The sequence below is a fragment of the Pelodiscus sinensis genome, chromosome 19, assembly GCF_052426305.1.
Source record: "Pelodiscus sinensis isolate ZL-2025 chromosome 19, ASM5242630v1, whole genome shotgun sequence".
Taxonomy (NCBI): domain Eukaryota; kingdom Metazoa; phylum Chordata; order Testudines; family Trionychidae; genus Pelodiscus; species Pelodiscus sinensis.
Genome location: NC_143070.1, coordinates 28,842,291 through 28,863,485, shown reverse-complemented (window position 1 = coordinate 28,863,485; position 21,195 = coordinate 28,842,291). Strand labels below are relative to the sequence as shown.

At 51.8% G+C, this 21,195-nt stretch overlaps 1 protein-coding gene across 1 annotated transcript; it reads right to left on the bottom strand.

Moving 5' to 3' along the window:
• Nucleotides 1-3,822: 3,822 nt before the first annotated feature.
• Nucleotides 3,823-17,180, bottom strand: LOC149522740 (uncharacterized). Its single transcript, XM_089770978.1, has 9 exons — nt 16,631-17,180; nt 13,204-13,299; nt 12,417-12,629; nt 12,086-12,108; nt 11,298-11,413; nt 10,683-10,742; nt 8,551-8,751; nt 5,824-5,937; nt 3,823-5,527 (listed from the first exon to the last, which is right to left on the bottom strand). Exons 1-9 carry the CDS (start codon nt 17,000-17,002, stop codon nt 4,407-4,409), a joined length of 2,316 nt encoding a protein of 771 aa, XP_089627104.1. The 5' UTR covers nt 17,003-17,180; the 3' UTR covers nt 3,823-4,406.
• Nucleotides 17,181-21,195: the final 4,015 nt, after the last annotated feature.

Below are 21,195 nucleotides of genomic sequence, written 5' to 3'. Positions count from 1 at the left end.
GAGCCTGGCACAGCTGGGGGGGGGGGTCCAGAGGGAAGAACTCACCAGTTGCCCCGCCCCCACCTTGTCAGTTTTATCCGGCCTCGGTGTCACGTGATCTCTACCCGCCCCAAGCTCCCCACGCTGCCCCGCAGCGATGTATCTGCCCCGCCCCATCTGACACGTCACCTGCTCCGCCCGCCTCCACCCGCCCACTTCACCTCAGCGCCTCCGAGTCCTCCTGCCCCGCCCCCGCCCCCGTGGACCGGAAGCCAAACCAGGCGCGCGGCGAGTAACGGCCCCAACGGCTCCTACAGATTTCGCGCCACAGAATCAGACGCCCAGGCGGGCGGGGCAGGGAGCGGCGGGCGGGATGCTCTGAAAACCCGGCCGGCGCGCGGCAGAAGAAGGGGGGAGGGGCCGGACCGCGCGTGAGCAAGGGGCTGGGTTTCAGTAATAAAAGGGCCTCTGCTGGACAATTAGAAACAGGATATTAGGATTTGTTTTTCAGGGATTCCAGGACACAGCTTGGGCTCAGCCCGACTGCGTGACAGGGTACCCACTGGGAGGGAATGTGTGACACACAATCTCTGTATTGGTACAAAAAAGTTAGCTCATGTGGCCAGAGTGAGGCTCAGGGGATTTGGATTGTGGGAAGGGACTTAGGGTTGGGGCAAAGAGTTGGAGAAGGTGTGAGGTCTGCCTCTGAGGATAGAAGTTTGCAGTGTGGAGAGTAGGGTTCCCTCTAAGGCTGAGGCCCACCCACCTCCAAAGCAGAGCCACACAGGGTGGGCTGTGTGGCAGACAGTGCTTATTCTAGCGGTCCTGGACAGTGGCAGGGCCAGGGCCAGAGCCAGAGCCACAATGGGGGCCTGCTCCAGCCGTAGCTGTGTTGTGAGTACTACATGCTTTGACAGACTTGGCCAGAGTCTGAGCCACAGCAGCATCACAGGCAGTGGGGGGGCTCACTCCAGCAGCTACTCCAGCAGCCAAGGCCAAAGCAAAGGACCCAGAGTGGTGAGGGACTGGCTGTTCTAGAGACAGGGGCCATGTGGTAGAGGTCTGGTTCTAATTCCACTTAATTAAAGATCTCCACCTTGGGATCTCAAAAGGTAAATCTGTAGGTTATCTGAGGGATAAAATAGATGGCAAATGACTAGAGAAATGTTCTGCGCCCTGTTCATATTTAACAGCCTAAATCATGTCAAGAACAATTCTCTCTGACCCTCAATATTCTTGTCATTTGTGAAGGCATCAATCACATCAATAGTGTTGATTGTGCCAATGATTATTTTTGTGCCTGTGGAAGTTATTTCTCTCACTCTCACAAACGTGCACTGTGTAGAGGCAACTAAAACTTTAATGCTGTTGATTATCTTCTATTGATGCTTAAATCAATATGCAACTGATGACATATTAAAGGGACTTTTCTATGATTGACAGGTGTCTAAACCATGCAGATACTATACAAAATATAATCTATAATTAGATTATGTCCTATATACAGTGAAGTAATGTGGTCTGAAGAAAAAGAGCTGGATAGTTTTCTGGTGATATCCCTAAAGTCATCTTCTGAATGTCATTAACTTGCAGCTGCAGAATGAGTTTTAGAATCAAGGAGTAGGGATAGTGCATTCATTTTTTATCCTTTACAAATTACTACACTATGGCTACGTGTAGACCGGCATGCTTTTCCGGAAATGCTTTCCATTAAAAGTTTTCCATTAAAAGCATTTTCGGAACAGAGCATCTAGATTGGCACGAACGCTTTTCCACAAAAGCACTTTTTGTGGAAAAGCTTCCGTGGTCAATCTAGATGCGCTTTTCCGCAAAAAAGCCCCGATTGCCATTTTTGCGATAGCTATTTGTTTTCCGCAAAAAAGTCCCTGTCTACACTGGCCCTTTTGTGCAAAAGGGACTTTTGCCCAAACAGGAACAGCATAGTATTTCCACAAAAAGCACTGATTTCTTACAGTAGGAAGTCAGTGCTTTTGCGGAAATTCAAGCGGCCAGTGTAGACAGCTGGCAAGTTTTTCCAGAAAAGCGGCTGATTTTCCGGAAAAACTGGCCAGTCTAGACACAGCCTATGACTAGATTAGACTGGGAGGAAAGTGCAGCGGTTGGGATGAAGGGGACACTGCAGAAGTTAGGGGCACAATGCAGGGCTGGTGGCAAAGGGTGCACAGGGTGGGGGTGCAGGAGATGGGGAGCTCATGGATGCAGGAACAGTAGAGCAAGGCTGGGTGGGAATGAGACTGCGTGCCAAGCTGGTACATTTTCAGGGTGCATGTGTGCAGGGTCACGCACCTTGTTAATTATCCTTTGGTTTAGTATATTTCTTCCATAATTTAAATTGCATGTGTGTGTGTAAAACTCTCAATAACTCGTGGGTGCCACGTAGGCACACATCTGAACAAGCACACGGGATGTCACTCTTTGTGCACAAGAAAAAACTCACTCTACTCATGGATGGAAAATCTTAGGACTACTGGTTGAAAGCTCTAGCTGGGGCTGTGATCTTAAAGATGGAGGGGACTGACATGTAGGCCACTGAAAGGCTACATCAAGGAGAAAAGACTCCCACGAGCTCTCGCTGCCCCAGCACACCTGTTACCATGAAGGGGGAGGAGGGAGACCCACCTCTCCCTGCCATGGTAACTCTGGGCCTGGGGCCATGGGATAGCCAACTGTCCTCTGGCCACAGCAGGACTGGGCTGGGGTTGAGACCAGTGGATAGAGGTATCTCTCCCCACCAAAGCCCTATAAGCTCATATGGCATTTAATAGGCTGAGGCACAGCCACCTGGACACATAGCTTACAAGGAACTCAGGTTCTAGGTTTTTTCCCACTGTAGGTTCTCCAATGGCTAACAAGAGTTGAGCTCTGACTGAAGCTTTCCCCACAGTCAAAGCAGCTGAATAGTTCTCTCTCGTCTGTAGATTGTCTTATGTTTAACACACACGTGAACAAGGGGGAAATCGAGTACATACAGTGTACTTAGATTTCCAAAAAAGCCTTTAACAAGGTCCATCACAAAAGGCTCTTGTGTAAATTAAGTTATCATGGGATAACCAGGAAGATCCTTCCATGGATTGAGAAATGGTTAAAAGACAGGAAACAAAGGGTAGGAATAAATGGTAAATTTTCAGAATGGAGAGGTGTAACCAGTGGTGTTCCCCCAGAGTCAGTCCTAGAACCAATCCTATTCAACTTAATAAATGATTTAGAGAAAGGGGTGAGCAGTGAGGTAGCCAAGTTTGCGGATGTTACTAAACTGTTCAAGATAGTCAAAACCAAAGCAGGCTATGAAGAACTTCAAAAAAAGATCTCACCAAACTGAGTGACTGGACAATAAAATGGCAAATGAAATGTAATGTGGATAAGTGTAAAATTATGCATATTGGAAAAAATAAACCTAAGTATACATACAATATGATGGGGGCTAATTTAGCTACAACTAATCAGGAAAGAGATCTTGGCGTTATCGTGCATAGTTCTCTGAAAATGCCCACAGTGTGCAGCGGCAGTCAAAAAACCAAATAGGATGTTAGGAATTATTAAAAACGGGACAGAAAATAAGATGAAGAATATCTTACTGCCCGTATATAAATCTACAGCACGCTCCTATCCTGAATACTGGGTAGAGATGTGGTCTCCTCACCTCAAAAAAGATATTTTGGCATTAAAATAGTTCAGAAAAGAGCAACTAAAATGATTAGAGGTTTGGAATGGGTCCCATATGAGGAGAGGCTAAAGAGACTGAGACTTTTCAGTTTAGAAAGAAGGGACTGAGGGGGATATGATAGAGGTATATAAAATCATGAGTGGTGGGGAGAGGGTGAATAAAGAAAAACTATTTACTTGTTCCCAGAATATAAGAACTAGAGGACACCAAATGAAATTAATGGGTAGCAGGTTTAAAACTAATAATAGAAAGTTCTTCACACAGTACACAGTCAACTTGTGGTACTCCTTGCCAGAGAAGGCTGTGAAGGCTAGGACTGTAACAGGGGTTAAAAAAGAGCTACATAAAATCATGGAGATTAGGTCCATAAAAGGGTATAGGCGAGGGGGTAAGGTATGGTGCCCCTCGCCTCTGTTTGTCAAAGGCTGGAGAAGGATGGCAGGAGACAAAATTGCTTGATCATCATCTTCAGTCCACTGCCTCTGGGGCACCTGGTACTGGCCACTGTTGGAAGACAGGATACTACGCTAGATGGACCTTTGGTCTGACCCAGTATGGCCATTCTTATGTTAAAGTTTGACCTGTGTTTGAAGCCTTGTCTACAATCAAAGCTGTTATGAGGCGACTCTCTTGTATGTTTTATCTCATAGTTAGTAAGGCAGGAGCACCGACTATGCAGTCAGAGCAGGTAAAGGGTAGCTCTCACGTGTGGGTTCTCCTATGTCTAATAAGGTGTGAACATCTACTGAAGCTTTTCCCCACAGTCAGAGCAATTGAAAGGTTTTTCCCCTGTGTGGGTCCTCCGATGGGTAACAAGCACTGAACTTGTACTGAAACTTTTCTCGCAGTCAGAGCAAGGGAAAGGTTTCTCTCCTGTGTGGGTTGTTCTATGTCTAACAAGCTGTGACTTCTGACGGAAGCATCTCCCGCAGTCGAAGCAATTGAAAGGTTTCTCTCCTGTGTGAGTTCTCCTATGGAGAACAAGGTTTGACCTCTTCCTGAAGCTTTTCCCACAGTCAGAGCAATTGAAAGGTTTCTCTCCTGTGTGGGTTCTCCTATGTCTAACAAGGTGTGACTTCTCATTGAAGCTTTTCCCGCAGTCAAAGCAATTGAAAGGTTTCTCCCCTGTGTGGCTCCTCCTATGTCTTACAAGGTGTTCGCTTCTACTGAAGCTTTTCCCACACACAGAGCAATTGAAAGGTTTGTCTCCTGAGTGGGTCTTCCTATGGTTAACAAGGTGTGAATTCTGTCGGAAGCTTTTCCCACAGTCAGAGCAGTTGAAGGGTTTCTCCCCTGTATGGGCTCTCCTATGTGTAACAAGGTGTGAGCTCCTCAGAAAGCTTTTCCCACAGTCAGAGCAATTGAAAGGTTTGTCTCCTGTGTGGGTCCTCCTATGTCTTACAAGGTGATCGCTTCTACTGAAGCTTTTCCCACAGTCAGAGCAGTTATGGCGTGTCTCTCTTATATGTAGTATCTGATGGTTCGTAAAGTGCAAGTGCTGACTGAAGCTTTTCCCAGAGTCAGAGCACTTGAAGGGCTTCTCTCCTGTATCGGCTCTTTGATGTTCAATAGGAGTTTCACAGTCACTACAAGTGCAGGGTGACTGTTGATAGGGGATTTTCTGTTGAATGGTTTCTGTGTTTCTTTTCTCCCCTCGGCTCCTGTGACTGGATTTATCCTGTCCCCCTCCTGGATGATTTCCATGCTGCCTTTCTGGGCTATGCTGACTCTCACAAGTCTCTCCCTGCTCACGTATCTGGGAAACATGCCCTTCAGGTCTTCCCAGTAACATCCCACATGGAGACACTTGCTCCGATCCCTCCTGCTGCACAAGATCATAGTTCTCAGTCAGCATCCCATCACCTGTTGGGATAGAGAAATAATCCAGACAGGAGTTATTGTCTATGATGAGCTGAAAGAAAACTCTAAAAGAGGAATAGAAAAGGGGACACACGCTCAAGTAATGATTGAATTATCATGAGATGAGTTCACCCTCCTTCTTCACAACTCTTCCACAGAAGAGAAAACTCAGCCTTTCCTCATCCACCATGCTCTGGCTCAAGTTGAAGACAGGCTAAAGAATCAGACAGACTTCATGAAAACACACAACTAACACCTGCTATAAGTTGGTTTCTGAGGCAATTTAACTGATTGCTCACCTGTGTGGATGCCACTGATGATCTCCCCTTCCTCACAGCTCTGGTGATCTGGGACCTGCAACTCCTCCTCTCGCTCCACCCAGGAGATCACATGAACTTCAGAGAGTGGAAATCCTGTTTGGAGAGCAATTAATCGAGTGCTGATCTTGTTCATTAAGGTCTCTGCCATTACTGCTTCCAGAGTCAGGATCTGAGTCACCCATCCAGAGAGGCTCCTTTCCAAGAGCCCAGAACACACACACACACCTGCAGTAAAGGCGCATCCCCTCCCCCCACCTTGAGAATGGCCCAGCTCTTTCCCCAGGGGAGCTGAGCACTCTGCTGCACTCTCTAGGGTACAACTCAGTCCCCCTCAAAGCCCATTCCATCCCCCTCATCCCCAGTATCTCAGGGCAGGACAGGAACACACTGCTCACAAGGGGAGCTCTAGGGAGGGCTGGCATGTCTGACACCAAGGCCCCCAGACAGGGCTCAGACTATAGCGGCCACATGCCAGGTCATTAGGACTTGGGAGAAGAAGGACTAGCTCTAGCTCCCCAAGGCTCTGTCCACAAAACTCCTGGCTGGTGGGCTGGGCGCCCCCTGCTCTTTGGCTCAGATGTTCTACTTGGGCCAGAAAGAGGCAGAGGAAGTTGTCTAAGCAGCTAAGTGAATCCTTGGCAGGCTGCTTCAGGCCCTGCCTATGCTCCCGACTACCTGTGTCTGGGTGGGCCTTGCTAGCTGCCTACAACAGTTGCCTTTCCCGCAGCTGCCCAGGGTGGCGCTGGGCTTCTCCAGCGACCAGCCAGGGTGGAGCTGGGCCGTGCTGCTTCTCTGATGCTTGTGGCTGTTACTCAGCTCCCCGTCTGTAGCCTCGGTTCTATTCTGCCAGCAGCAGCCTTTGTGTGGTTTCCCAGTCTGCCTCTTCTAGTGAGCCTGGCCTTTGATTTGGGGCCGCTCCAAGGAGGCACAGAATCTACCACATTTGCACCCTGTGAGCGCCTTCCCCTCAGCTTTGCCTCCACCCCTTCTCGGACCTGCATTTAGTGTTCGGAAGAGCCACAATAAAGATCATTGTGCTACCACTGTCACACAATCGCAAGAAAGCTTGTGCGAAGTGTGCTGTGTGACGAGTCAATGGGAAAATTCTGATCTGATGACTAGGATTATCTTGTTTATGTCCATTATTTTGGAACTAAAACAAGCCAGGCTTTGGCAGAATGGTGGAGCACTGGTACCAACTAACCAAGAAATCACATTCCTGAGCAGGAGGAAGGCAATCAACTCAACACTCTCTGCAGGAACTGCAAACACACAGTCCTAACAGATAGCTCACTGACCCTTGTGCACAAGAGCGGGATGAGGGGATAATGGATATGCATGTTTTGTTCAAACAAACAGGCAGAAGGCCAAGTGGGGTAGCAACACATGGAACGCAACATGCATTTTATTTTGGTCAATATGAGAGGAGAAGCCACAGGAGGGGCATGTTGATACTGGCTGAGGGGCAGTGTTCTAGCTGCTGACTGAGCTGGTACCATTATTGGGTAGGGACAAGTCTCACTATACCCGTGCCTGAGGTGCTGGGACACTAGCACCCTGCTCCTTTCACAATAAACCTGGCCGAGTGCCTTAGCCTCCGAATGGAGCCTGGGTCTTTCTTAGCGGCAACCCTGTGGTGTGCTGCATGGATAAGCTTCACGTTCTGCCAGTGCCGCTGGCATCAAGGCTCCAGAAGCCCTGAACAGCCATATCAACGCTCTGTGGTGCTAGTAGCAACTCCTATGGCACTGCAGTCACTGCAGGAAGCAAAATTATCAATCACAGCAGCACCTGGGAACTCTGGTTTAAATCAGGACCACACTGTGCTATTGCAGTGCTCATATGGAGCTAAGCATCACCCCTCTTTAGTGTAAGTATCCTGCCCAGCCCTGAGAAACAGGGACACTCTATAAAAGCTAGTAAAGAGAGAGCTGACCGCACACAGAGAGTCTAAGGGACTTGATCAAGGTCACACAGGAGGACTTTGACAGGCAGAAAACTGAACACAGGTCTCCTGAGCATGAACCCAGACATTCACACAGGAAGAAAAAGTTCCTACCTGAAGATATAAAAATACAAGACAGGTGACATGATTTATCTCCGCTGCACAGAGAGACAAGTGAGCCCCAGAGAGAATGAAGCTGAACTTTTGAAAGGAGACCCAGCCTGTGCCTGAAATGCAAGGGGAGCTCTGCTCACTTTTCTCTACTACAGAGCTACCTCAGACAAAATACTCGCAGAGCGTGAACTGCCTCATCCACCCTCCCTCAGCGCCAGCATCCAGCCCCTCTCACTGACAAGTACCAGCATGTCACAGAGATTAGCTACAGGCAGGGAAGGACTCTGGCAACCGCACTCTCCTTCCAGTGCCTGAGCACACTGCCACAAGGGGACCCTGCAGCCACTAACAGCAGACAGACCCAGACCCAGACCTCTGGTACCTGCTGTTCCTGCCTGAGCCCTTCCACTCACACCTCTGGTCAAAGCACAAGATGAGCAAGATGGGGGGGAAGTGGAATGAGACCTGAATCTGTTTTCCCTGGGAGGGAGCACGGAGGGGACAGTCTTTCACAGAAGAGCCAGGACTACTGGGGCAGATACTCCTGACGTTGGAGGCAGAGGCAATGAATAACCCTGAACCAAACCCAACCCATATGCTCCAGACCCCACCCAGCTGCTGTTACCCAAAAGGACAGGAATCCTTACTCAGCCAGTTCACAGCCTCATAATTCTCCTGCATCACATCCCTGTAGAGGGCTCTCTGGCCTGGGTCCAGCAGAGCCCATTCCTCCTCAGAGAAACACACAGCCACCTCCTCGAAGCTCACAGGTTCTGCCACGGCCATCTCCTGTCCCTGGCTCTGCAGGCCGGGGGCTGAGCTGGAGACAAACATGGGTGTTCTGCAGCCTGGCAGGGGGAGAAGAGGGAGACATTTCAGAAGGGGCTTTAATCCTTTCCACATCCCCATTCTGCCCAGACTAAATCCCATTGTTGCAGAGGCAGTAATGTTGTAACTCATGCCAGGTACAGACAGGTACGCCTGGTGACACACATGCTAGACTCTGCCATTGTGGGCAAAAGTTTTAGTCTAGATATGCCATAAACAGCACACAGGAGTTAGATCCCAAATCCATATTTATTTCTGTCTGTACTTGGCGTGAGTTACAACATTACTGCCTCTGCAACAATGGGATTTAGTTCTCAGCACCCAGTGTTTCTTATAACAAGCCACATATTCATCTGCTTGAATATGGACATAGGCTAAATGTAGACTGTTGTATTTGAAACCCTTAGTCTTCATTCATGGATTTGCAGCACAAACTTTGCTCTCTCATCTGACAGAGACGTTATAAACACCTTCACTGACTCTGTGTTGTGGAAAGGAACACCACCATTCAGATGCTTATTATTAAACATGTGTGCTGAGTGTTTCCAGGGTGAGATCTTAAAATTCATGAATTAATGGGATCAGAAGATATCCTCAGTCATGCAGTCTGACCCCTTCAGTGGCACAAGCCATTACACGTAGTCCAGTTACCCAGGCACAAAGCTCTGTTTTCCCACGGTGTATTTTCTAGAAAGTCCCCCAGTGACTTGAAGACATCAAGAGATGGAGAATCCACCAGTTCTTTGCTCATTTGTGGACAGATAAGGGACTGTGGGTTTCTGACCAGTGAGAGCTCTTGCATATATAGCTGCAGCAGGAGGACAGAGTTTGGGTATGCAGAGTGCGGGACAGGAGTGGGGAGCAGAGATTAGGAGGGGAAGGGAGAAGTTGGGGTGGCAGAGGCAAGCTCTGGACAGGAGACTTATGTGAGTGACTCCTGGCCAGAGGCCAAGCACCTCAGGAAGGCAGGGAGCCTGCCCAACCCTCTCACAGGCTGCAGGGCCATGAGGGTGTATGAATAATTATGACCCAGAGGGAAGGGGGCATGGTGCTTTGTTTCTCGCCAGAAACTGGCCAATGAGATTGTCCCGGGGGTGGAAGCAGTGCCTGAAGCCTTCCCCCCTCCCCTCCAGGCTCACAGTTGATTTCTGAGTGACTTGAGATGGGGAGTGGCATCTGTGGGCTGGATCCAATGGCTTGGTAGGGTGGATCCGACCCATGGGCTGTATTTTACCCAGGCCTGCACTAGACGTAACAGCCCTTGGGGATCCAGCAGTTTCTTGCCTTGAATGAACTGATATACAGGCAGTCCCCGGGTTACATGGATCCAACTTAGATCGGATCCCTACTTACAAACGGGGTGAGGCAACCCCGCACTAGCTGCTTCCCCCCAGTAGACCAGGGAGACGCGAAGCTAGCGCCCACCCCCCCCAGCGGACCAGGGAGATGCAGAGCGGCTTTTCTCAGCAGACACCTCAGCTTGAGAATAAAGGACTGAGGGAAGTGAGGTGTGGGAAAATAAAACTGAGCTCTGGAGAAATGTTTGGCTAGAGTTTCCCCTACAATATGTACCAGTTCCGACTTACATACAAATTCAACTTAAGAACAAACTTACAGTCCCTATCTTGTACGTAACCTGGGGATTGCCTGTAGTGGAAGCCAGTCAGCTCTCAGACTATTTATTGCTGGAAATCAACCCCATATTGAAACTGACTGAGCAGTGTAATCTGAGCTTAAAGGTGCTGTCCATTGTGGGCTTTAACTTCACCCATTTAGCATCATACATCATAGATCACTGTTTCTCTAAGTGTCTGCAGGTCTCCATGCAGCGCCCCTGGGGCTGTGTGCACCGTGGTCACTGGGTTTGGTTGCTAACTTCAATGACAATCCCATGAAGATGTTTTCACTAGAATTTTCTCATCATTTAAAGAATTTCCACCTGCAAACTCACCTTGTCTGAAAGCTCCCAGGGACTTTCCTTTTGCTCTCTCCAGTGCAGAGGGCAGAGTGTCTGGTGGGGGAAGGGATAAGAGAGGTGAGATTCCAGGCTCTCCTATTTATAACAATGTACCCTCTCTGAACTCTGCATTTCAATTGTATCAGAGACCAGACAGAGACACACTCAGGAATTGAGTATGAAAGAGCCTGAAACTTTCATTCTCTCTCTCACTCGGGCACCTCCCAGCAATGCAACCAACATCCCCGCAACCTGTCCCAGGAGAGAAGCTGTAAGTGAGATTTACTTTTCCCTCCTCACCCCCTCCCACTTGGTTTCTCATTCACTTACTGCCTCTTGTCATAACGTGGAGCTGTGGTGGCGGAACACGTGGCCATCACAGTAACTTTGGCCATTTTGATCTCTGAATGGGAGGTTCAGAGTTTGCAAACCCCTGGCTCTATCTGCAAGCAGTTGGGTCTGTTCGCTCAGTGTCTCTAAGGAGAGCAGTGTGATGGGACCGTCATTCTCCATGTGGGAATTGAGGCAGGGGCAGGTTGGCTTCATAGGCCAGATTCAATGGTCTCAGATACTTGAGCCAGTTTCCCCTCTGCCATCCCTTCTAGGTACCTTTGAACTCCCTCAGAGTCTCCGACAGAGCAATCGTTTTCTGGGAGAAACCTCTGACTTGTTCTTCTAGTTCAAGAGAAATCTCTTCCGGCACCTGGAACTGCCCCGTCTCACACCTGGACAGAAACAATTCCATGTGATTGTATTTCATTTACTGCTGATAAGTTCTGGTTAGTGAATCTCAGCTCTAACAGGCCTGGAGTCAGAATTCCTCCAATTTTCCCAGCAACACAGTCCATGGCCATGCAACCTTCCCCTAAAAGGTCCCATTGCTGTTCTTCACTTCTGTCCTGGGGAGACTAGCTGGGGGACAAAAGGGGAATTGAGTCTTCATGACCAACTCACTCCTTGGCCTCTAGGCGTTGAGGGACAGGAGGTTCCCAGGTGAAAGGCTGAAGGAATCTGTCTAGTAGGGACTAGAGTGAGACACCAGCTCTTCCATCCCCAGCTCCTTCCACACAGGTCTCCAAACAGCCCTCAGGTGGGATAGACTCTTGGTCCTTGCTGCCCTGGGCTGAATGTGCCCAGTGCACAGCAGTGACAGGCCCATGTTCCACCCCACAGTCCACAGGGAGGTGACAGCTCCAGGAAACACTTGAGGTCAGACTGTGCCCTGAATGGGGAATTCCAGAGTCTGCTGTGTGAGGGTGAGACCCGCAGAATTAAATGAGTCAGAGATATTCGTCTCTAACATCTGCCTCTTAGCACCCTGTGGAGATGTGGTGCTAACATCAGCTCCAAGCTCTTTCCCTGAGCTGTGCAGCGTGAGGGGAGTGAGAGCCACATACCTACTCAGGGTGCTCCTGACGTCCTAGAAAAAAGACAGAGAAAAGACTCTCAGCCCCATTGGACACACACAGGGGACCTCAGGGACGGGATTTTGCAAACATGGGAAGAGAGTCTCTGCCCTGACCCCAGGAACATGGATCCCCTGAGCAAATGGGGCTTTACGATCTCTAGTAGCTCTGTGCCTGTAACTTTACAAAGCATGGCAGTTACTCACATGGCAGCAATGCACATGGAGTTACACCAAGATCTAATGGCTGGACCTCAGCACTTGTGATTCAGGAGCCTCCCTTCCCTGAGTGGGGAGCTGGGACGTTTCTCCCTCAGTCTCACCTGCAGGAATTCATTCGCTGGCTTCTGACACTTCCCCTTGCTGAGATGGGAAATCTGCGCAGAGAGTTTCCCGACAGTGTCAGTCTGGAGCCTCTCAATCGCCTCGTCCAGCTTCTCTAGCTGGGCCAGCAGGAGTCGCTCTTGTTCCTCCAGGAACTGCCGCAGCTGCTGAAACTCGGCCACAATCATCTGCCTCTTGGCTTGGGTCCATTTCTGTATGGAAACAGGGAAAGGGTTGGTCAAGGGCATGTATGGAGCCCAGGGCCCTTTCATGGAGAGCTGAGTGCGCAGCAGGGAGAATTTCTTAGAAAACCCTAAAATGTGTCACATTTGACTGTACTTTGTGGTTAGTAGGCAGAGGTGGCTCTCCCAGCATCTCCTTTGGGCCCTGTGTCCCTCTGAAAGGGATGTTCCCATGTCTGTCATGGGCAGCATCTTTTGATATTCATGGGCTCTGGGAATTCAGACCCTGAGCAGCACGAGGAAAGACTCAGCACTAGCCTGACAGATACCCAGGAGGAAAAAGGAGAAACATGTTAATACACCAAGTGAGCAGACAGCCCTTTAGGGGGACACTTAGCTCCCTTGAGGAGGATTTCTGGGAAAGCTACAAAGGCTGGACATTAACTCATGTGCTGACATGGATGCTCAGGGCCTGTCTACACATGGATCTCACCCTGCAATCCACAATCCAGGAGAAACACAAACAAGCCCAATGTCACACGAGTCTGCCTCCTAACAGTCCTCCCACTGCCAGTCCCTGCTGTTTCAAACCACAGGCACCTACCAGATATTCCTGGCGTGTCCCTTCTGCTGTTGTTTTCCTTCCCAGCACCTTTTCTCTCTCTTCCCTCAGAGTCTTCAAATGGGCCTCCAATTTTTCCTGAAGAAACAGATAAGCACAGGGGCAAACCCCATCAGATGTCGGGAGCCCATTTGTCTGCCTTTAAGAGAGTCCCAGTTTTGTGGAGCTCTGCCCCTCTTCAGCAGGAACTCTGCCCTGGACATGGTTGTGTCCATAGAAAAAGACACAAGAAGATACTGAGGATGCAGCAGGACACCTACAAGGGTGGGGGAAGGATCAGTGGTGGCACCTTTATAAAGAATGAAGCAGGTGGGGATTAGGGAGGTAAAAATGCTTAACAATACTAATTATGTAACTGATCACAATTTTATCAGAGACAGGAGTTTTTTAACCTGCTGACAGGTAGGGCTGGTAGCGGAAATGGGCTCTCCTGGGCCGGGGATCTCTCGCGAGGTCTGCCGGGGATGGCCACAAGGACAGCTGGCTGATGGGAACTCCCAGCAGCTGCAGACTGATGTTAGCTGCCAGAGGGAACCAGGCACTGCTGGGGCAGTGGGGAGTTTAACCAGTAACTGGCACCGATAAGCATTAGCTCTTCAGTTAACCAGTTTGAACTCTTGCTACAATCCAGTTGAATCCTAGTTGTGTCTGGCATGGACCTGCACTTCCTGAAGTCCTGCTATGGGTGGAGTGAAGGCACTCGGGACCCCGCACAGCATGCAGCCCAGCAACCTCATCTAGTGTCAGTGGCTGCATTGAAGTTTAACCCCTCACGGAGCACCCCAGAAGTTCAGTATCCCTATTAGAAACCTTCACTCCCTGCTGGACCTAGGGCTTTATCAAGGCATCTTTCCCTCCTAACGGGCCACACTTCATCACTATTCAGTGATGCTGAGGGGCAGGGAGCAGTGTAAGTCTAACAGGGTACGGTGCTAAACTCTATCCCTGACATGCTTGGCGACTATGAGCGACTAGGTGCTGCCCCACCTTCCCTTCCCACAGTTTGTCTAACTGGATTGTGACCTGCTCAGAGAAGGGATTTTCCCTTGCTGGATGTTCTGCAGGTCCCTGCTGCCATTGCAGATCTATAAGGCAAATGACAGATTGTTCTTCTGATCATTAACAGCTTGTAACCTCCTCTTCTCCAATCCCAAGGCAGCTCACTGACAGAGTGGCTTGTACCTCCTGTGATCTAAACCTCTCCGAGGGTATGTCTACACTACAAATTTAATTCGAACTAACAGCTGTTAGTTCGAATTAACTTTCATAGGCGCTAGACAGGCAAACCGCTAGTTCGAACTTAATTCGAACCAGCGGAGCGCTTAATTCGAACTAGATAAACCTCATTCTACGAGGATTAACCCCTAGTTCGAATTAAGGGCTGTGTAGCTACTTAATTCGATTAGTGGGAGGCTAGCCCTTCCCAGCTTGCCCTGGTGGCCATTCTGGGCACCACCAGGGAAACTCATCTGCCCCCCTCCCGGCCCCGGAGCCCTTAAAGGGGCACGGTCTGGCTACGGTGCCCATGCCAGGTGCAAGCCTCCCAGCAGCCAGCCAGCAGACCCTGCACCTGGCATGGCATGAGCCAGCCACCCGCTGCCACCCAGCCCTCCGCCTCTTCCCGGGACCAGGCTGGCGGCTCCCAGGAGTCTGCCCAGGGCCGCAAAAGGTGGGCGCTCGCCTGGTTAGTGCGGAGATTCTGGACTTCATCCAGGTTTGGGGGGAGGCGTCCAACGTCCACGACCTCCGCACTAGGCACAGGAAAGTGGCCATCTAGGGCAGGACAGCTGCCAGCCTGGCCACCTAGGAGCAGGTTTGCATGAAAATCAAGGTGGTCCAGTGAGACCCGACCCTGAGCTTAGAACATAAGAATGCCTGTACTGGGTCAGACCAAAGGTCCATCTAGCTCAGTACCCTGTCTGCCGACAGCGGCCAACACTAGGTACCCTGGAAGGGATGGACCGAAGACAATGACCAAGCCATTTGTCTCATGCCATCCATCTCCAGCCTTCCACAAACAGAGGCCAGGGACACCATTTCTATCCCCTGGCTAATACCACTCCATGGACCTAATCTCCATGACTTTATCTAACTTATCTTTAAACTCTGTTATAGTTCTAGCCTGCGGCAAGGAGTTCCACAGGTTGACTATTTGCTTTGTGAAGAAGAACTGTCTGTTATTAGTTTGAAGCCTGCTACCCATTCATTTCATTTGGTGTCCTCTAGGCCTTCTATTATAGGAACTAATGAAGAACTTTTCTTTATGCACCCTCTCCACACCACTCATGCTTTTATAGATCTCTATCACATCCCCCCTCAGTCTTCTCTTTTCTAAGCTGAAAAGTCCCAGTCTTTTTAGCCTCTCTTCGTATGGGACCTGTTCCAAACCCCTGATCATTTTAGTTGCCCTTTTCTGAACCCTTTCCAAGGCCAAAATCTCTTTTCTGGGATGAGATCACATCTGTATTCCCCTCCTCCTTGTTTCCCTGGCTTCCCCCTTCCAGCTCCCTCCTCCCCTCTCCCACCTCCTTTTCCCAGTCTCCCCCAGTTTTATTAAATAAAGAGAGTTTCTATTTTTGACCACACGTGTCCTTTATTTTGTACATCAGGAAGGGGGGCTAGGGACGGGTAAGTGGAAGGATGTGAGGGAGGAATGGGGTATGAGCCCCCGATGAGGAGGACTGGGGTGGCTCTGCGGGCTCCTCGGGATGGAAACTCTCCTGTAGCCCCCCGATTGACCCCTCCGGATGGCAGCCTGCGGCAAGTGCAGCCGGGCTGATGGCTTAGTGCTGTGACGGGCCGAGTGTGGGCACTCAGGGCACTCCAAGCCAGGACTGCATTGCTGTCCCTCATCGAGGTAGACAAGCAAGCGGGGAACCCTGAACTGTCTGTCCGGGGTGGGGTTCGGGTCCCTTGAAGCACAGCCCTCGGCTAGCCTGAGGAAGCAGCTCCATACTCTTAAGTCCTAACCTGATGCCCTGCCGGCACTGCTTCCGGCCAGCCTTAACTTTGGTTCAAGGTCCACTCAATGTGGACATACTAGTTCGAATTAGCAAAATGCTAATTCGAACTAGTTTTTAAATGCACTAGTTCAAATTAGCTTAGTTCAAATTAACTAATTCGAATTAAGTTAGTTCGAATTAGTGCTGTAGTGTAGACATACCCTGATTGTTAACACCGTCCCCTGTGTAAACACCCCCCCTGTCACCAGTGAGGGCTGGGTTTCAGGATTCAGAGCCTCGGAGAAACATTTCCCACATCAGGTAACTTACGTAAGTTGCCACAAAGCCAGAACATTTACTTTTTACAGCATCTCTTGTAGGCTTTACAGAGCTGTGTCACAACTGTGCCTGGTAACTGTCAGTGAACTAACACTGTAATTAAAACACACTGGACAGTCACTCTGTACCTTGTACACCTGGGCAGCTTCCTGTAAGGGCACCACCATGTGAGCCTGGGATCTGTCACACACCACACAGATGGGAGTTTGATCCTCTTCACAGAACAGCTTCAGAGCCTCCTGGTGCTCCCCATACACCCCGTCCCATCTTGCTCTCTGTGCTGCCTGGAAACTCAGCGGCTTGGCTAGTTCCACCACGTTTGCCAGCTGCCGGTTGGGCCGGAGGGGTCCCTGCTGCTCAGTGTCTCTGCCCTGAGGGCTGAGGGGGGCCTGGCAGGAATTGTGCCCACACTGCAGAGTGACAGGGGCTGTGAAATCCTCCAGGCAGACGGGACGCGGCGCTTCCTCCCGGACACTTTCCACGGGGCTCTCTGCAGCCATGGCTGCCGCTGGGCTGGGCAGCCACTTCCCTGCGCTCAGCAATGCGGGGGGCAGGTCCGGGGGGGGAGGAGAGGGGGGGTCTGAGGCACCAGCACTGAGGCTACAAAAAAAATCAAAAATAAAAACCAAAAAAGTCCCCCAAAGCTTCGCTCACCTCCCCCCCCCGGCCCCTCAGCCCCCTGCCCCAGCCAGACCCCCCCCGTCTCTTTGCCCCTCCCCACCCTGTGTTTAAATCCCCCCCGCACACTCTGCAGCCCCCTCACAGCCCCGCCCCCCGCAGACACCCCGAGCCCGGCGGGAGCATCAGGAAGCCCGAGGGGGGGGGCACGCGCGGGTTGAGTGTTTGTGACGCGCCAATTCCCCGCCCCGCTCCCTCCCGCTGGGCTGCGGCCTCCCCCGCAGCGAGTAACGGCGCCAACGGCCCCTCACAACGGCTCCCACCTCAGGGCGCGCGGCGAGTGACGCTGCTGCAGACCGCTGCGAGGTGGGCGGGGCCTGAGCACGGTCGGGAACGCGCTGAAAACCCGGCCGCGGGGTTCGGAATGGGGCGGGCCCGGTCAGACCGCGCATGCGCAGCGGGTCAGTGATTCCGGTCAGAATCCAGCGCCCGGGCATAGCTCAGACCGAGAGATGCCTGGCCACGCCCCCAGGCCCCGGGCAGATGCTGCTTCCGCTGCTGGGCGCCGGGCCGGGGCGATGCGCTGCCCTTTCCCACGGGTCCGATCTCCCCCGAGCCCCATGCGCCCCCTCGCAGCCTGACACCCGGCAGCGCCCCCCTCCCCCGCCGCGGTGCAACCCCTGCCCCTCCCCCACATCCCGGCGCCCCCAGCGCTCCCCGTGGCAGCCACTGGCCGCAGCAGGAGCCCGACGGACCCCGCCCCCCACTGTGACGTTGCTTGCTCCGCCCCTTGCTCTCGCTCCGATTGACAGGGGTTCCCCGGGCTGTCACGCTCCAGTGACGCACAATTGCCCGCCCCCGTGGCCGCATCATCAGTGACATGAATTGCCCCGCCCCTTGCTCTGACGGGGATTCCCCTGACCTCGCTGTCCGGCCGGGAGTGACGGGGCCGCCCAGAGACACAGAGGGCGGGGCAGGGACTTGAAAGGGGGCGGGGCCGGGGCTCCACGAACCAATGAGAGCGCGGAGCCCAGTGACGCGCCTGCGCGCTGCCGCCTGCCCCCCCCCCCTCCTCCGGCGCGAGACACGGACCCGCCTCTCAGGCCACTGGGGCGGGAGCGCGCGGACTCGGCCGGGCTCGGGCCCCAGAACGTGTCACCTGCGGGGGGGGCGCCGGGTCCTCGCCCTGGGCAGGCAGCTCCCGCCCCACCCCCGCCCCTGGGCTCTGTTTGCGGATATGGGTACGGCCCGGCCCATATCCGCAGCAGGTCTCCAAGGTGAACAGCCTCTGGCATGTTGGAAACAGACACCGGATGTGAGAAACTTCTCTGAGATGCTCAGCGGAATCCTTCTGTACTCAGCCCCCCATGGGGGAAATGAGGACCCGTTACCGAATGGGAGGGGTATGGATCAGTGGCAGGCTGACCTATGGGAACATGCTGCCGTCAGCCTGGAGAAGGGAGGTTAGAAGCTGTTGGTGTTACAGATTTGATGACTAGAATTTAATGTTATTACTTGTATTTGTTTCACAGTAACCCTCACGAACCCCACATGAGATCCAGGCTCTGCACAAAACCCAGCCAGGGACAATCCCTGCCCTGAGCACTTTACAGTCTAGAGAGACAAAAGTTGGGAAGAAAACTGAGGCACAAAGGGCAGAGAAAGGAGGGTGAATCAGCTAGGTGGTTAGTGACTACAGGCAGTTTAGAACCCCAGTTTCTCTAGATGCAGTTTGCAATCCTAACCATTAAGCCATGCTGCCACCTTGGCCTCAGGGTTGAAACATGTTGGTTAGGTGAGAAAGATGCCCAACAGAGAGCGGCAGTTTCCCACTGGGATGCTGAACTCCTGGGCTGCTCCATGAGGGGTTAAACTCAGATGCTGTGACAGGCACTAGAGAAGATCGCTGGGCTGAATACTGTATAGGACCCAAGAACCTCGAGACCACCCACCACAGGGCTCCAGGCAGCGCAGGGCCATGCCAGGCACCACTGGGATCAGACTGGGTTGGACCAAAACTACCCCCAGGTTGGAGCAGCCTGGTGCGAGTCTGACCTGTGACAGGCAGTCCTTGGGAATCTCCCAGAGTGCACTGCTGCCAGCAGCTGTACCAGGCACTGGGGCAGTGGGTACCTGCCCCAAGGGTATTACCACTGCAGGGCAGCGCTAGGGCAAACCCCAGCCACCCTGAACAGAAATCAACCTGTTTAATTAAGGGAGTCACAGACCCATCCCCAGAGCACAGGACATGCCCACGCCTGCCTGCCGGGCCTCCCCCACCTGCATTGGTCGGCCTCTGTGGGCCTGTCCCTGCCTCTGTCAGACCATCCCCACCTATGTCATTCTGTGTGGAGGTGCCGCCCTCTCCTGCCCCCATCCTCAGCCTCAGTCTCCTGAGCTATGGCTACGCTGTAGCCTTCTTCCGGAAAAGCTTATGCAAATGAAGCGCAGTGTGGTATATCGTCATGCTTCATTTGAATAATTAATTAGCATCCCCTTTTATGCAAGAGGCTTTTGCGCAAAAAGGAGCTGTGTAGACAGCAGATAGAGGCAGCAAAGTGGAAAAGGAAAAGTGGAAAAGGGGATACTTGAAAGCGGCAGCGATGCACAGCTAGGCCTGGGATCAGCTGTGTGACGCTGCTGCTTTGAAACGCCAAGGCAGCGTTCAAAGGGGCAGCACTGCTGAGCTGACCCCTGTCTTGGTGTTTCAAAGTGGCAGCGCTGCACAGCTGATTCCAGGCTCAGCTGAGCATTGCTGCGCGTGTGGAGCCCGGGGTCAGCTAGGGACTCCACAGCTGGTCTCAAGTTCCATGTGGCATTTTAAAGCAGCAGCGCAGCATGGAGCCCGGGGTCAGCAGGGGACTCTGACTCCCACTGGGGACTCTTGTGCATTTCAAAGCAGGCACCCACCTGCAGCTCAGAGTCAGCAGGACTTCCCACCTGCCTTGGGCTGCACGCGGAGTTCGGCATTCCTCCTTTGAAACGTATTAGAACCCCAGCGGGAGCTCTTTTACATTTAACAGGAGGAATGCAGAAGTGCCTATCGACTAATCGAGTGGTCAATGGAAATTCCATCGACTACTCGACTTGACAACCACTAGTTAGCATCCTGAGTTTCTCCATGATCTTGGGTGTGGACAGGCCCTGAACTTCCATGTCAGGGGATGAGTTAATGTCCAGCCCTGGTGGCTTTCCCAGAAATCCTCCCCCAGTGACCTGCATGTCCCCGGCAAGGGCTGTCTGCTGGGTCTGTCATTTCCTGCACTAACGGGTTTGCTTCTGTGTACTCCCTGGCTGTGTCTAGACTGGCCAGTTTTTCCGGAAAATCAGCCGCTTTTCCAGAAAAACTTGCCAGCTGTCTACACTGGCCGCTTGAATTTCTGCAAAAGCACTGACTTCCTACTGTAAGAAATCAGTGCTTTTTGTGGAAATACTATGCTGCTCCCGTTCGGGCAAAAGTCCCTTTTGCGCAAAAGGGCCAGCTGAGATTTCTTTTTGTGCAAAAGCGCGTCTAGATTGGCCACAGACGCTTTTCCGCAAAAACTTCTTTTGCGGAAAAGCGTCCGTACCAATCTAGACGCTCTTTTCAGAAAATGCTTTTAACAGAAAACTTTTCCGTTAAAAGCATTTCTGGAAAATCATGCCAGTCTAGATGTAGCCCCTGGGTACCTGCACCAGTGTGGGGCTGAGCAGTGTTCCCAGTACACTGAGTGCTTGGGCAGCAGCTCAGGAGTGATCCAGATGCTGCCCAGCTTTCCACAGCTAGGTGTTGTTTCAGCTGGTGGTGCACATTTACACATGACTCAGTGCACATAGAAAAATTAATTCAACACATTGAAGAGAACCTGGCTGCTGAGTCCTGCCTCCTGCTGTTCCCAGAGCCCATGAATAACAGAACACGCTGCCCATGACAGACATGGAAACATCCCTTTCAGAGGGACACAGGGCCCAAAGGGGAAACAGATGCCTCAGCCTAGTACCCATAGGGTGGAGTCAAGTGTCAGAAATCTGTGGGTTTGCCAAGTTCTCCCTGCTGCGCACTCAGCTCCCCACGAAAGGGCCCCGGGCTCCATCC